The 15,142-nt window shown below is 38.9% G+C and overlaps 1 protein-coding gene across 5 annotated transcripts; it reads right to left on the reverse strand.

Annotated features, from left to right (window-relative positions):
• Positions 1 to 3,387: 3,387 nt before the first annotated feature.
• On the reverse strand, positions 3,388 to 14,257 carry LOC134651472 (riboflavin transporter 2). 5 transcript variants are annotated; one of them, XM_063506611.1, is made up of 4 exons: positions 14,157 to 14,178; positions 13,371 to 13,474; positions 4,115 to 5,192; positions 3,391 to 3,699 (listed from the first exon to the last, which is right to left on the reverse strand). In XM_063506611.1, the coding sequence occupies exons 3-4, from the start codon at positions 5,135 to 5,137 to the stop codon at positions 3,493 to 3,495; spliced, it is 1,230 nt and encodes a 409-aa protein (XP_063362681.1). In that variant the 5' UTR covers positions 5,138 to 5,192; positions 13,371 to 13,474; positions 14,157 to 14,178; the 3' UTR covers positions 3,391 to 3,492. The 5 variants fall into 5 exon arrangements, with proteins under 5 accessions (XP_063362657.1, XP_063362666.1, XP_063362674.1 ...); XM_063506587.1 differs by lacking the exons at positions 13,371 to 13,474; positions 14,157 to 14,178 and adding an exon at positions 9,609 to 9,714 and having other exon boundaries at positions 3,388 to 3,699; XM_063506596.1 differs by lacking the exon at positions 13,371 to 13,474 and having other exon boundaries at positions 3,389 to 3,699; positions 14,157 to 14,257.
• Between the last annotated feature and the right edge of the window lie 885 nt (positions 14,258 to 15,142).

Raw genomic sequence — 15,142 nt, forward strand, 5'->3', positions numbered from 1 at the left:
GTCGGTTGTTTTTATTTGTTAGTTATAGGGACCGTGTGCGTTGGAAGGTCTGCCATCTTGTGGCCTGAAGCGGGAACAAACATATAAATTGACAAAGCAAGTGCTGCCATCTACCGTTATTGTACGTTTTCTTGTGCATAGTAGGTTCTGCCATCTTGTGGGCTAGATCGGAAGCATAGACTTCACATTTACGCCTAGCGCCAAAAATCTGACGACGTATTCCCTGCAGTCTTACCGTGTAGTCTTACCAGTTGGACTACTGGGAATTTCCTTCCCAATAGACTCACTAGTAAGACCATTGGGAATTTTGTGCCCTGTAGACTTACCAGTAAAACAAAACTCCCAATAGTCCTACTCTTATGTAAGAGTCTACATATACTTAGGTTATTGATAGACTTTTCCAGGCATAGTACGATATATCGACCACATACGTGTCAATAGAATTTCAACCTTAACAAATGGATTAAAGTTTCAAATTAGATTGAACTTTCGGAAAATGTGACTCTTCATTAAATAAATCATCAAAACAAAACTATTTGGAGCCTACTTGGATTTTGAGGGAAAACCTTCTAGATTAGTGGGGCCTGAGGCCGGGGAAAATTTATTTAATAAAAATAGATTTACATTTAAATAGTTTATGAACTCGACTGTACTTGTCTTTGAGTTTGTTATTGTTTGTCATTAGAAAAAAATGCATTTAATTTATTTTTCTTCTTAGATTTAATAAAGCTACTGTCTATCAAATATGAGGTCTATGATTTATACATTTTAAAAGAGTAAAACTAATGGGATGAAAATGACATCTGCGAAGTCTTACGACCAGTAAGTCTATTGGGAAGGAGATTCCCAGTAGTCCAACTGGTAAGACTACGCGGTAAGACTGCAGGGAATACGTCAATCTGACAGCTCCTGTGCTGCCCCCTATAGTTAATGCACGCTCCCTATAATACTCTGATAATACTACTGTGTATTTGGAAAAGCACTGGTAAAAATGGCGGGTCCAGAGGATTTATGTGCTTTTTTATTTCCTAATCGATTTTATTTTATTATGGCTTAAACTACGCTTATTTTAGCTTTTGGCAAAAGATGGATTCGATATAACGCCTACGACTAGGGGAACTGGACTTGGTCCTGTTAACCTGACGTCAGAATGGCTGACCAGTTTTTTTCAATATTTCTCGATTTTTAGCTTTATTTTTATTTTTAGGTACAATTTTTTTGATGTCGAGTACCAAATAGTACAAAAACTTGGAGTAACACTCGTTATAAATAGCTATCATGGTCCTGTCATCCTGACGCGCACGAAAATATGTACATATGAGAATGTTTGAAATGAAACAACAACATTATTGTCAACATTGTATAATAAAATTGTTGGTATCTAAAAATTCATAAGTACAACGGTTCATAGGTTAATTATAACGTGATATCAACGAAAATGTCCATAACAAGGTATAATATCATAATTTAGGTAACTCTGCAAATAATAAACAATTTATTAGGTATAAGTAGGTAAGTAATATTACTGACCATGACCATCTGTAAAATTTCAGTAACTAATAATATAAGTATACCTACTACGAAACATAGGATAATAACCCAAATTAAAAAACCTACTTAAACGAAAAATGTATTTAAGTTACGTAGGTACCTATAACAATTTAGTATAAGTATTTAAGCAACTATTAAAATAAATATAATTTGGTCTATGAGCGACGGTAATTGCACACTCAGGCGATCGTTTGCCTCCTATATCAAAACTGTGTACACAGATACCACTGATTCTGAACGCGAACTGACAATACATAGTAGTTTATGTGACTGCTACATAATGAGAGGCATTAAAATACGAGTGTGGGTTTGTGGGGTTTGGGCACGGTTTGGGTGGGTGGGATCACACGAGTGTTTTAATGCCTAATTATGTACAGTTACATACACTACTTTATCTAAACACATACTTAAAACTAACTAAAAGATAAAACTGTACGTCAAATGGCGGTGAATGAAAACTTTTTTCACGCATGTCACACATCCGTAGTTTTTTTTAATTCCTAGACAAAAGAATGAAGTCCCTATTCTCACTCTATGTCACTCGAGATCAAATATCGTGCGGTTTATATTAAAAAAACATACTAAATTGACGTTTCGTATCGATAACTGTTTTAATATCTATGGATACTAGAATAGAGACCCACTTGAGTTTTGACTGCTGTTCCAAATTTAAACTCATAACCTTACAAAAATCTATAACGTTATCTACATTAAAGTACAAATTTTCCTACTACCACAGATAAGAAAGTTCTCATAGTAAAATTGGTTGTAAGTAGGGAATTGAACCGCCTCGTCACGAGTGTTTCCTCCTAATCACTTTGGTGGATAATTTTAGGTAAATGTGACAACTGATTATGAAGGCGTTTCCAGTTATAAGGTAGAGATTCTCTACCAAATAACGAAGATGTACTGATGTGCCTAAGGAAACTTTCCAAAATTGCGAAATGTTTCGGAAATTTAAGGTAGGAAAAATTCGGAAAATTTCTTACATTTTTGTATGAGAATCGAAACTTTCCAATTTTAAATTTAAATTTCCCATATTTCCTAGTGAAAGTTTCATGAAATTTCCGAGAATTTATAGAATTTTATGGAAACTTTCCGCAACTTGCACATCTGTACGAAGATGCCATTTAGACAATAGGTACTGTGTCCAAGAAATCGAGGTGTCTGAAACACTTAATTTTTTTTAGATTTCATAAATTTATATCTATTTATTAACATTACCTACCTACAAATTGTCTACATAATTATATTTCATATAGGTACTTAAATACTTGGTCAAATAAAGTGCATTACTAAGACATAGTGAAGCCATAAAATACGAGCTGTCAATTAAATACCAATATTTAAAACCTTTACTTTCAAGTAGTTTCACGGACTGGATACTACGAACAAAAGTATGTATGAAACTCATTTAGCAAGAAACAAATGAGGAGCAGGTACTCTACTTGCAAATTGTCAAACCTATTCAATATCTACATAGCTACTTAGATCACCGATAAAACTTACATCTAATACGGTCAGCCATCAGCCGGTAAGTAGTTCAGCTGGTACGAGTAAGTACTTGTAAATTTTCAGTTTGATTAATTTACATTTATTCAGTGAGTTGCATAATGACTAAGCTTAACATAGGTTTAAATCGCATTAACTGTCAGTTTTGGTACAGCCACGTACTACACTACCTACCCGTACATACTTAAGTCATGTTAAAATTCCCCTACACAATTTGAAGCAAAACTTAGCCTTACAAATCAAACAAGCTGTCGCAAAACAGTCATATTTGGTATCACTGTTAACGAATATCTACTTATAGTAAATCTACACATAATTCAGTAACTTTCATTGACATCCAGCGTCGTAAGCTTTCTACGAACTACAAGTTTAAATCAAGCACCATCAACCCAAACATAATTAGTGGCCATCAACGTTACAGTCTCGATACTAGCTGAGCGGCGGGCAGGCGGGCGGCTGCGTGAAGATGCCGGCGTGGTTGACGAGCAGGTAGAGCAGCACCGAGCCGAGCGACGAGCCCGCCTGCGTGGCCACCCCCGCCGCCCGCATGCCGCGCGCGCCCCCCCGCCGCGCCCACACGTACACCCACATGCGCGCGTACGACACCACCCCGCTCACCAGCGTCCACGCCACCACCTGGAAATTAGGGGAATGCGGTCAGTGACCTTCTGCTGAGGATCTATTGCACTTGCGTATATTTTATAGTTTAAGATATGTAGTCAGCAAACCTATTGGTTTAGCACCCCTGCATATAAAAATGTATGCAGGGGTTCTCTAACAGTTTTTATTATTATGTATATCAGGCATAGTTGGTGGAAAGCCACTATTAGAATGAGACTGAAATGCTTTAATTTCTCATCGAGACAGCTTCATCTGATTATCGAACAGAAATCGGCAAAAGGGAAGGATTACGGTCAGTCCCCCTTGCACATGTGCGGTCAATGTTGAGACATGAAACATAAAATGATCGAGGGCTCTAATTGACTGCGTTGTCTATATTATTTCGTTGAGCTCTTTTCCTTCAAATATCTACAAGATGATGTAAACTCACCACTAAAACCGCCCCGCCGGCATGGTGGTACAGCGGCGGCTCGGGGCTGAGCAGCGCCGTGGCCAGGATGTAGGCGAGCGGCACCGCCGCGGCCGACAGCAGCGCCGCCAGCACGCGGCCCGGCAGCGGCGCCAGCCACACCCCCGCCAGGCACGCCCCCGGGTTCGCCATCGCGCCCAGCGTCACCGCCAGGTGGTACGCCAAGTTCCCGTACGGCATGCACGAGTATGACTGCACGGACGGAAGAACCCCGTTTGAAAGCGCGTTGAGAACTGCCATGAGAACCAACACGAAAAGCCAACGTCCGCGATGAAGCGCTACCGGCTCCGATGTCGCTTCATCATCCTTAGCGGCGGCGGCAGGTTCCACACGCTCCGATGCGAACCCACTGTATCGATCTACTATTACGAAGCTGACCAAACTCATCGCTGACAAGCCTGATAACAGCACTAAGAACACGGTCGTGTCGAATCGCGGCGGCGGATAGACCGGTACTAACCCTGTACCTTCATCGTTAAGTATGCACGTGGGCTCGCCGCCGATACCCTGAATCAAAGCTAAGATAGCCGGGATGAATCCGCTCAATCCTTCGCCGACTAAATACGTCGCGAGATACACTTCGCGGAAGTGCCTCAAGTACGGATAGAATAAAACAGAACTCGTACATCCTACGAGCGCCGCGAAGAAAGTTAAGAAGAGGAACGCGAGGGAGCGGTTTGCGACAGTCTGCTCGTAAAGGAAGGCATTGAGTGCAAGTGCGAGGGTTCCCACAACTAGCAATCCGTATATGTAGGGAGAGTCGGAAGCTCGCGGTCGGAGCCGGCGCAACAGCGCGTAAGCCACTAAACCCAAGTTGGCCAGTTGTACAGCTAAGACCATGGACGAAGGCAGCGCCCAGCCCTCGGGCAGCCGCTCCACTAGCAGCGGCAGCTGGACGAAGAGTCCGTTGACGCCCAGCCACGTGCCTACGCCCCAGCAGGCCAGCAGGACGTCCAGGAGGACGCGGCGCTGTGATCCCCACATCGTGCGGTCGCTGTCTGAGCTCAGGCACGGAACGCGCTCTCGGTCCTCGTTCAACCTGTAACCACCGAGTTTCAGAATGAGGCATTATTAAATAGATGAAGAATTACTTGAAAAGGCTAAAATTGCTTAAATTTTTGTTCACTTTTTAATCAGCTGGAACTACCGGCGATTAAGAGTGTGGATATCAAATGTCTTAAAGCGAGGAAGCCACACACAAGCGACCGCGGTTGTTCTAATACTGTGCAAATGCTGCGGCAGATGTATTTAAACGGTTGTCCATTTAATGTATCTACAGTCGTTGATTATGATAAGGATTATGAATATTATGATAAGGATTATGCTGTAAATAGTACCTGATAATATTAAGTTAAGCCCCCTCCACACTCGAGCGCTAATCGCAGCGCGAAGCTGCGAACGCGAGTGTGAAGTCAAGATCGCAGATCAGCGAAATCGACTCCACACTCGCGTCAGCGGCTTTGCGCCGCGATTCGCGCACGAGTGTGGAGGGGGCTTTAGGTATTATCTACTGCCTGTATACAGGATTTACTCGTAACTCGGATTAATTCATAATTGCATCATATTTTTAACAACACAAGTTTTGTGTTCCGACTGGTTCCGAATACAGAGCGAACGAGTGGAAGGTTTTAGTATATAATAGGTACCTAAGCAAAGGATCCATCGACAATGTTCTAATGTAGATAACTTCGGGAGCAAATGAAAGATAAGATCGATCGATTCGATCGTTGACCGTCTGGCAAACGAGACGAGACAGCTACTAATATTAACTACATTTTAAATCAATAAAAAGCCAATTCCGACCAAGGGCAATCATGTAGTGGGTGTACGAGTACACGTTCATTACGGCCAACCATTTCCAGATATAAATTTGTCGTTGGTGTCAGCATCAAGACATTTTGGTTCCGATCCGATACATTTGGCCATCACTTCGGCCTCCACTATTTATTTGACGCTGACTATACAAAGCTTTAACTCGACTCGACTCGAGAAGCTCCAGCTAGAAAATCCTACATTTGAACCTTCATAGATTTCAACATATTATATTTCGACAAACCTCGGCCACTTAAAAGGAGTTTAACAATAATTGGACTAACAATTATGTACCTAGTCGCTTTTTAAGGTTTTTACCAATCGATATCGGCGCTTGATTATGTCAGAAGTCGTTAATTATTCATCATGATTATCATGAAACACACTACACGTAATAGGTAAATGTAAGCGAAATAATATAATGCGCTTAATAATGAAATAATATGCAAAGGGAACATACCCGTCACTCATGTTGATTAACAAACAATTAACACAGGTAAAATGCAGTATAAAATGGTAAGTTGTAATAAATTATTTGAAGAACAGGAAAGAACATTAAAGTAAATTAAATTAATTAGAACACGGTCCGCATCCAGAGGCTATGTCTAAGGAACTGAGAGAGTCTGAAGCAAACGCGGTGTTTAAGTGCTCTCTAGTCTAGAGACTAATTATTTATCCATCGCGAGTGAAGTGAGATCAGAATTAACAATGTATAATAGAGTCATAATTTATTAAAGATTAAAACAAGTACTAAAATAATTAATCTTAACTAATAATTATTTTATGTAATATTAATTAAATAGGTAACTATACATATATTATTGATATAAAGACACATCAGATTATGCGTTCACTTTTTTTTTTTATTCTCTTTGTCTTTTTTCTTTTATTTTTAGCGTGTTTTGTTTCCATTATAGGCCCTTGTTTGGCATATTTTTTGCGGGTACATTACTAGAGGGAAATTCTGTAGAGATAATTTATCAATAGGCTATACTCATAGTTTCCCAAAGTGGGCAATACCGCTCCCCAGTGGGCGCTGAAGAGTTTCAGGGGGGCGGTCGGGGCCGCGGAAGCGATTGGGGGGCGTTCATGCTGCCTAGGGGGGCGCTACCGCAAGTGAAATAAAAAACTAAAATATTAGATAATACAAATAGATTTTTACCTGAGTATACGGTTTATTTGTGTTTCCTACCTAAAACAGCATTCGAGGAATGAATTCTCAGCAAGCTGGAAATCGTTTTAATACCTTCATTAAATATTTGGTCCTAAAATAAATGCGTGTAATCAGCGTTTGCTCAATTCCAGGAGTTGTGCATAATTTTTGTGAGCCTTGGAAGTTAAATTTTTCCTTGGATTTCCAAACCACTCGATGTAGAAGGAATCATCAATTCATCAATTACAATGTCACTACCAGCAAGATTTTGTGGATCAGATACTGGCGAAAAAGAATTTCGGATTTTAACACAACTATACCAAAAAAAAAACAGAAATTCAAAGTGGCAGCCAATTTTACAAACTGACTACGAATTCATGTTTAAGATACTTTTCGGATCCTCAGATATAAATTTTTATCATGTTTAGACGAAATTTTCCATCACACGTAGGTACCGTTTTCGAGCTACAAGCAAAAAACTGAAAATGAGCTAGAATTGTATGCACACCACCTTCTGGGATTGAGCAAACTCGGATTACACGCAATTAGGACCAAATGATTGTTTTAAAATGGGTTCCAGCTTGCTGGGAATTAATCTCGAAATGTTTTTTTGGTAGGAATCAGAAATAAACTGTATGCTTACGAATACATCTATTCGTATTGTCTAAAATTCTAATTTAATATAATTTTAACAAGTTGAAAAAGTTATTAAATTAGGTCTTTAAGTCTTTCAGGCCAATTCGAACGTGCCCCTAACATCAAACCGTAATAAGTATCGGTAGACATTCACGGTTATTCCGTGAATTAAAAATAAGTAAGTTAATTCCGCTTTTATTCTGTGGTGGGCGCTGAATTTTTTTTTGACACCTAAGTGGACGGTGGCCCAAAAAAGTTTGGGAACCTATGGGCTGTAGTGACTATAGTCATACCTCTGTATAATGTTAACGACAGTAGTCACGCTAAAATAAAATATTTTTTAAAAATACTAAAAGAATACCTTATTATCAACTTAGCCATAGAAAATATAAATGAGGTGAGTTAAAACAGTCTTTATGAAATCCCCTCAGTAGCAAACAATAGGTAATTACGAGACAAAGTCACCCCGGTCATCAAACATACATAGTTCTTTTATCGAAATTATTCATACGTGTACATTATTTGCTCATTTTATAGTCTCTCATTTGATGCTTTCTGAAAAAAATAATTACCCCAAGTCATTGAGTAATAAACAAAATTAATGAAGTACCTAGTGAAGAAATAAATATTGATCAATATCCTAAAACCGATTGTATATGTCTTGAGTCTTGACTTCTTGAGACTGTTGGCCGCGCCGCGGTGTTACATAAGTAAGTATAGTTCGCAAGTCCCATTTTTTTTGTGAGCAGTTAATGACATACCTATCTTGTTTGTTACTGTTATGCAAACATTTCTTTCAGTTTCCACAAAATGTAGCCAAAACAATGACTACTATACCCATGTTTATAAAAGGCGTGCGTCTACTGCCTTTATCTAGACTTAAAGTTTTAAAACTGTACCGTAGCGTTGGTTTCCGCATTTTTAATGTTAAATGGAAATGGAGTTTAAGAAAAACACTGGATTGGTCTTGACTTAGGTACATGAGGTACGTCGTTAAATTACCAGTAAAATACTCACATCGACTGGCCACCTGTGCCGTGAAAAAATATTACTAAAAATAAATTAGAAAGTAACGTTAAACTCAAACCCGATTATTTTATTTATTTACATAATGCATTACTGTTTGCTAAAATAAGTTCGTTTTGCCCACTGAAGTTAGTATTCAGACGTGTATTAGGTACCTATATAAATGTGCCAAATCTCCAATTTCAATTAGGTAAGTTAAGGAAAAAATCATGACTAGGTGATTAGTAATCATTGGTACTTATATTACAATTTGTGTCCTAAAAATCGTCATTTGACACGTGGAAAAGTGACCTTTTACTTACAGATCCGTACTCGTGCCCAATACATATGTTAGGGCATTTCGATGTTTAGATGTTGCTTCCATAATTCCACATGACTGTTATACAAGAGAATGTTGCTTCCTTAAACATTAAGTACATTGTTTACACAGCTGCGATACTACGTAATACTCCCTTGCGGTTAACATGTCACATGTCTGGAAATACTTGAGGCTCATTTGTGTAAGGTAATTTCATTAATTTCCTCAATTTAATTTGATGCGAGTGGGCACTGAAAGAGAAGATAAATGCGCAAAGCTAAACTCAGATGACGCTGCAATTGTTTATATTCCGACAGTCGATTCTACGAAAAATAGACCTATTTCTAGTTTATGGAATTAAGAACTCGTGGCTCAAAAAGTCTAATAATGATTAACCAACAAAAACAAGCGCAGCATATCATAGATAATAGAATTTTCTAAGGGTTCCAATCGGAACCAATATAATTTATGGGTTTATAATTAAATTTTCTTGATCAACTTCTATAAACTCCTATAGGAAGTTACCGTACCTATCTACTGCATGCGTAAGAGCTTCTCCCAGCTCTACGACCGACGCCGGCGCCGTTTCGATGTCCGCGCCTGCGCGCTCGTCTTCGGCGCCTTCCGTCACCATTACACACACACTACTTATACACAAACAATAAACTTGGTTTGAAATGACTGAATTGTATGAGAAATTCAGTTATATTTTGTAGGACTTTTTAATCTTTACGAAGTATGTAAATGTACGTGTTATCAAATAAACCGGTCAGTTCCAAGTAATAGCTCTTAATTGACGCATTTAAAAGTTATATAAAATAAACACAATGGTTGAACGAGACTTGATCAATCGACCCTCTGTCGGGTAGAGAACAGCAAACTCTTCACGCGTAACTAATTACCTATACGATAAATACTTTAATTACCTAACGAACTGTGCAAATGAACCGCTGTAACGTTCTGACGTATGCCGGTTAAAACCATATCTAACTATCATCTATCATTAAGCACACTAAGATGTTGGGCAACTAAAATAGGTCATTTGAAACTTGTTTAAAAATTACTTTTTTAGGGTTCCGTAGCCAAATGGCAAAAAACGGAACCCTTATAGATTCGTCATGTCTGTCTGTCTGTCCGTCTGTCCGTCTGTCCGTCTGTCCGTCCGTATGTCACAGCCACTTTTCTCCGAAACTATAAGAACTATACTGTTGAAACTTGGTAAGTTGATGTATTCTGTGAACCGCATTAAGATTTTCACACAAAAATAGAAAAAAAACGATAAATTTTTGGGGTTCCCCATACTTCGAACTGAAACTCAAAAATTTTTTTTTCATCAAACCCATACGTGTGGGGTATCTATGGATAGGTCTTCAAAAATGATATTGAGGTTTCTAATATCATTTTTTTCTAAACTGAATAGTTTGCGCGAGAGACACTTCCAAAGTGGTAAAATGTGTGTCCCTCCCCCTGTAACTTCTAAAATAAGAGAATGATAAAACTAAAAAAAATATATGATATACATTACCATGTAAACTTCCACCGAAAATTGGTTTGAACGAGATCTAGTAAGTAGTTTTTTTTAATACGTCATAAATCGCCTAAATACGGAACCCTTCATGGGCGAGTCCGACTCGCACTTGGCCGCTTTTTTTTAACTTGGGATGCAGTACGGCATTCCCCATATCCACATATGCCCTATTCCCTATAAATAGGAACCCTAGGACTTTCTTTTTGTTTTTTGGCGCTGTTTTGTGGGACTAGCTTTCACCTCCCGGCTCTTCCGAATCCCATTGATATGTAGGGGAGGGTCAGAAACGCTTTGGTCTCCCCCCAGCTTAAGACGAGATAGGTACGTAGTGGCTGATACTCGTATAGCTAGAGTCTGTTCGGAAAGAGAAGAGTCGTGGACTGTATTGGGCCCCATACATTTCACACTCTTATCTTTCCGCACAGACTCTACCTATGTTACATTTTAGATTTAACTTTCTAAGCTGTCTTAAAAGGTGACATATTAAAATAATTATTTAATTAAGTTCACTCTTATCTTAATGATGATGAAATGAATGAAATTAGTGTCTATTGTTATATTCTACTTAACTATTATAGTATGCTTCCTCTGATGAAGATACTTACTTATATGAATAAGTAATGTTGTATCGACACAGGCGAAGCCTATTGCGGAGACCCCGCCACACTCTGTAATTTGTATTTTTGGAAATAAAGATTATTATTATTATTTGTATCTCCGTTTTGAAACTCTCGGGTCTTTCGAGTCCGGTCATTTATAAGGCGTGCGTGGGGATATAGATCCAACACGTAGAGGCCATTTGGAGAGATTTGATGTCATGTAGAACGCCTGCTGGAACCCATTCACAGGTACATCTATAGATACCCGTGAACCGGTTTCAGCAGGCATTGGAAGCTATTGTAGAGAATATGGACAGAGTACTGGTCTATGGTTTAAATCTGGGTGGAAAAAAGACTGGGCTATTGCAAAGAACACGGACACCTGTCATAACATTGCTCGCACAAGTTATCGAGGCAGGCGGTGACTCGCCGCTCGTTAGGTGGGCACCTGATGCGCCATCGTAAAGACGGCCAGGCGCAACACCGGCGTGAGCGGCTCAGGGGTGTCGAGAGGTGTGCTGCGCTTTCTCCGAAGTTACTCGCGGCGTTATGCCCTTTAACACTTCCAACCCTGGAGCGTACAGCTCCAACGACTCCTCTCTGGACGGCCAATTAAGGCAAGCCAGAGCCGAGAGTCCTGCGGGTCCCCTTGGGGTTCCACTCCGACCGACGAAGACACTCCGGAGACGGAGGCCCTGACCGACTCTCTGGAGCACTCGGGTCCGTGGGGTCGTTACTCCCCAACAGCTCGCCACAAGCGGCCCCGCGGGCTTATTATTATTATTATTATGTGGGTACCTATTTAGTTAAGTAGGTACCATGTTCCATAATTTTGCTTTAAGTGAATATGAGTTACGTACAATAAATGATCCCAGTTCCTAGTGCTGAATTTGTATAGTAATAACTACCACCGGAATTACTGATGTGCCGCCGGAAAGTTTCGAAAATTACGCAAACTTTTCATATTTCTGTATGGGACTCGAATTTTTCTCATGCCATACAGAATTATTTCTTGTTTCCTGTGAAAGTCTTCCTGAATCCTTCAACTTTACTAAGTTTTTAGAAACTTTCCGCAACTTGCACATCTGTATTTAACCTGTAACCGAAAGCCCTTGTTATGAAATATATAGCAAGTGGCAGTCAGTGACATTTTACCATTTGTCTAAGGATTAGTATTGTCAGGGATTGCTATCTGATAAGCAAATGAGTCTATGCAAGACTGCATGCCCAGGGGCACAGTAATAAGGCTGGTTGCACTGCTTATCTTATAGGTATGTAAGATGTTGCTAAACTATGTAAACATCTTGTCAGACAGTATAGTTAGTTGAACAATCTCATTACAAATGTAAAAAAATTTCTTCTATTTTATTTGTTAAGATGTAGTGGAAAGTTTATTGTGAAAAGTGTGGTAGGTATGTTTATAAGCATAGAAATAAATGTGAAACAGACTCAATACATATAAATATTACATGATTTATTGCCTATCAATAGTTGGTAATCCAATCTAATTATATTTTCATGACAGTTTAGTTGACCTAAAGGGATAGGAGCAATTTCTAGAGTGACAGTCTATTAAGGTTAAATGTTTTGTACCAAAACGAACTACCAATACCGCTGTGAAGGAGGTAGGTACACATCCTTCACAGCAGTATTGGTAGTCAGAATCAGTCTTTCTACAATATACCTAACACATTTTTGTACCTCTTGTACAATTGCGGCTCTATAAGTCACCCATAAAATTAACCCTTGAGAGTTCTTACACCACTGAAAACCACATTTGCGGCTCTTTGATCTTCCTAAAAATGGCTGATTTCTACCGCCGTTGGCTCTTCTTCTCAAAAGTTTGCCGACCCCTGCCCTATTTAAATATAACACCCCATAACCATTATTGTTTTAGCTGTGGTTTTATACCAACTCCTTTCACTCCACTATACTGCCATGAGAATGAAGTGTGATTACTGATGAAATTCCAACAAAATAAACATTTGAATATTATTGTCTAGTAACTACAATAGGAAAAGTGGTAAAAATCTCAATTGTGATGTTTTAGGATTGAAGCTGTTTTTTTGTACTTACATGAGATTACTAAAATGAGAACATAAGAAAAGCATGATACTTTAGCAGGTAACTATGTAATAGAAATAAATTATGAAGAAGCAACTTACAAGTGAGTCAAATGAAGGGTGCTAGTGAGTCAGAACAGTGAGACCGTGCGGGGCACACCAAACAACGGAAGAGTGCGGAGGATAGTTACTTAGTGGGAAGATACCTGCAATGTACACAGTTAACATCAAAACTAATGGGACTTGAATGTGTTAGTTCATGGAACATATCCACTTTGCATTGTTATAATTGTATCAAATTCCATATGTAATATGGTGATGAAATTAAGGTTGAAAGCAAAGAAATAAAATTTTACAAAAAATAAATTATTGTGGAGCCATAATCATGTGGAAATCTGGAGGATGGGGTAATGGAGCTCTCATTCACTCTGCCGATATGATATGAGACTGTTCAAAAATGGAGGTTTTTAAAATATCATTTTTCCCCAAGCTACTATAGAAAATAATTCTTATTGGAAAAATGAGATTATTCTTGGCATTTACAGATTTTAGACAGATTCTAAATTATGGCAAATCATGAAATCATGGGAAATAAAGATATGATGGCTAAGTTTGGATATTTTAAATGAGGCAAATCCATGAGCTGGTATGACTAATAAGTGGCCAGCACAACTGTGTGCAAGAGGCAAAATACTACCTGTTGGTCGGATGATTTTGGCTCCACAATGAGGACATGGCCATTTTTGCAGACAAAACTTGGTTAGTAATAATATGGTCTTTGGTGTTGGTGCTATTAGTATTGCCCACTTTAAGTATTTTAAATTCATTATACACTATAGAACCCGTTTACATAATTTTATACCTTGGTTAGTAATGTATGGTCCTCACCTGGCAGAACTGGTATCAGTCATGGTAGGCCACTTCAACAGCCTCACCTGCAGGTCCTACAGTGTCCAGCACGTGCCACCATTTAAATCACTTCACACATTACAATATTTTCCAAACAATCAAATATGTTCTGCTCAATTAACCTAGCTTTACAACGAGTGACGCACGAGAGAAATCGATTCGCCGCCAATTGTTTTAGCACTTTGAACTTGATTTCTGTAGTAAAACTTTTATTGCATCATCATGTGTTTTGCAAGTTTGCAATTATGTAAAGAGAGCTTCAATCACAATGAAATATATCCCAAAGTTAACTTTGTCTGTACATTTTTCATCGCTGGGTTTCCGACATAAACACCGCCAGATTATTTTAACTTATCGTAGAGCCGTCCTGATAACTCTTTACGTGATATCAAACTGAAATTGAACGTCTGAAACTGATAGGCGATAGACGTGGCGATCGTGATTTCATGAAGTAATTTTCCTAGTGCGATGTCGATAAAAAAGGATACAAAGATATAAGTTGCACAAATAAAATAAGGACGGCGATTTCGAGAATATGCTACAAAGAACGCGAAACTTGGTCAAGGAAAAGGATCAGCTGATTGTCAATGTCTACTCAACTGTTAAGTATTGACACTGACACAACAGGCTTAAGTTCTACTAGATTAAAATAATTTTGCACCGACTTGAACAGAGGGCCTACCGCCAAACATCCGCCAAAACCGAAATTCGAAAATTACGGGGATCTTTCTCTTTTACTCCAATGAATGTGTAATTAGAGTGACAGAGAAAGATGCCCACAATTTGCGAACTTCGATTTTTGCGGTTACGGATCTCGTGGAAAGGGGACTTATAACTAGGCATAGGAACAAAAAAAACTATACTCATCCTTTTCTTTTGGGTGCTAGTACTAGTGTAAGACAAAGATAGTATGATTCTCTCTGTCTATGTTTGAAATCAAACAAACCTTTGACACACTATATTAA

Source organism: Cydia amplana, chromosome 1, assembly GCF_948474715.1.
Source record: "Cydia amplana chromosome 1, ilCydAmpl1.1, whole genome shotgun sequence".
NCBI lineage: Eukaryota > Metazoa > Arthropoda > Insecta > Lepidoptera > Tortricidae > Cydia > Cydia amplana.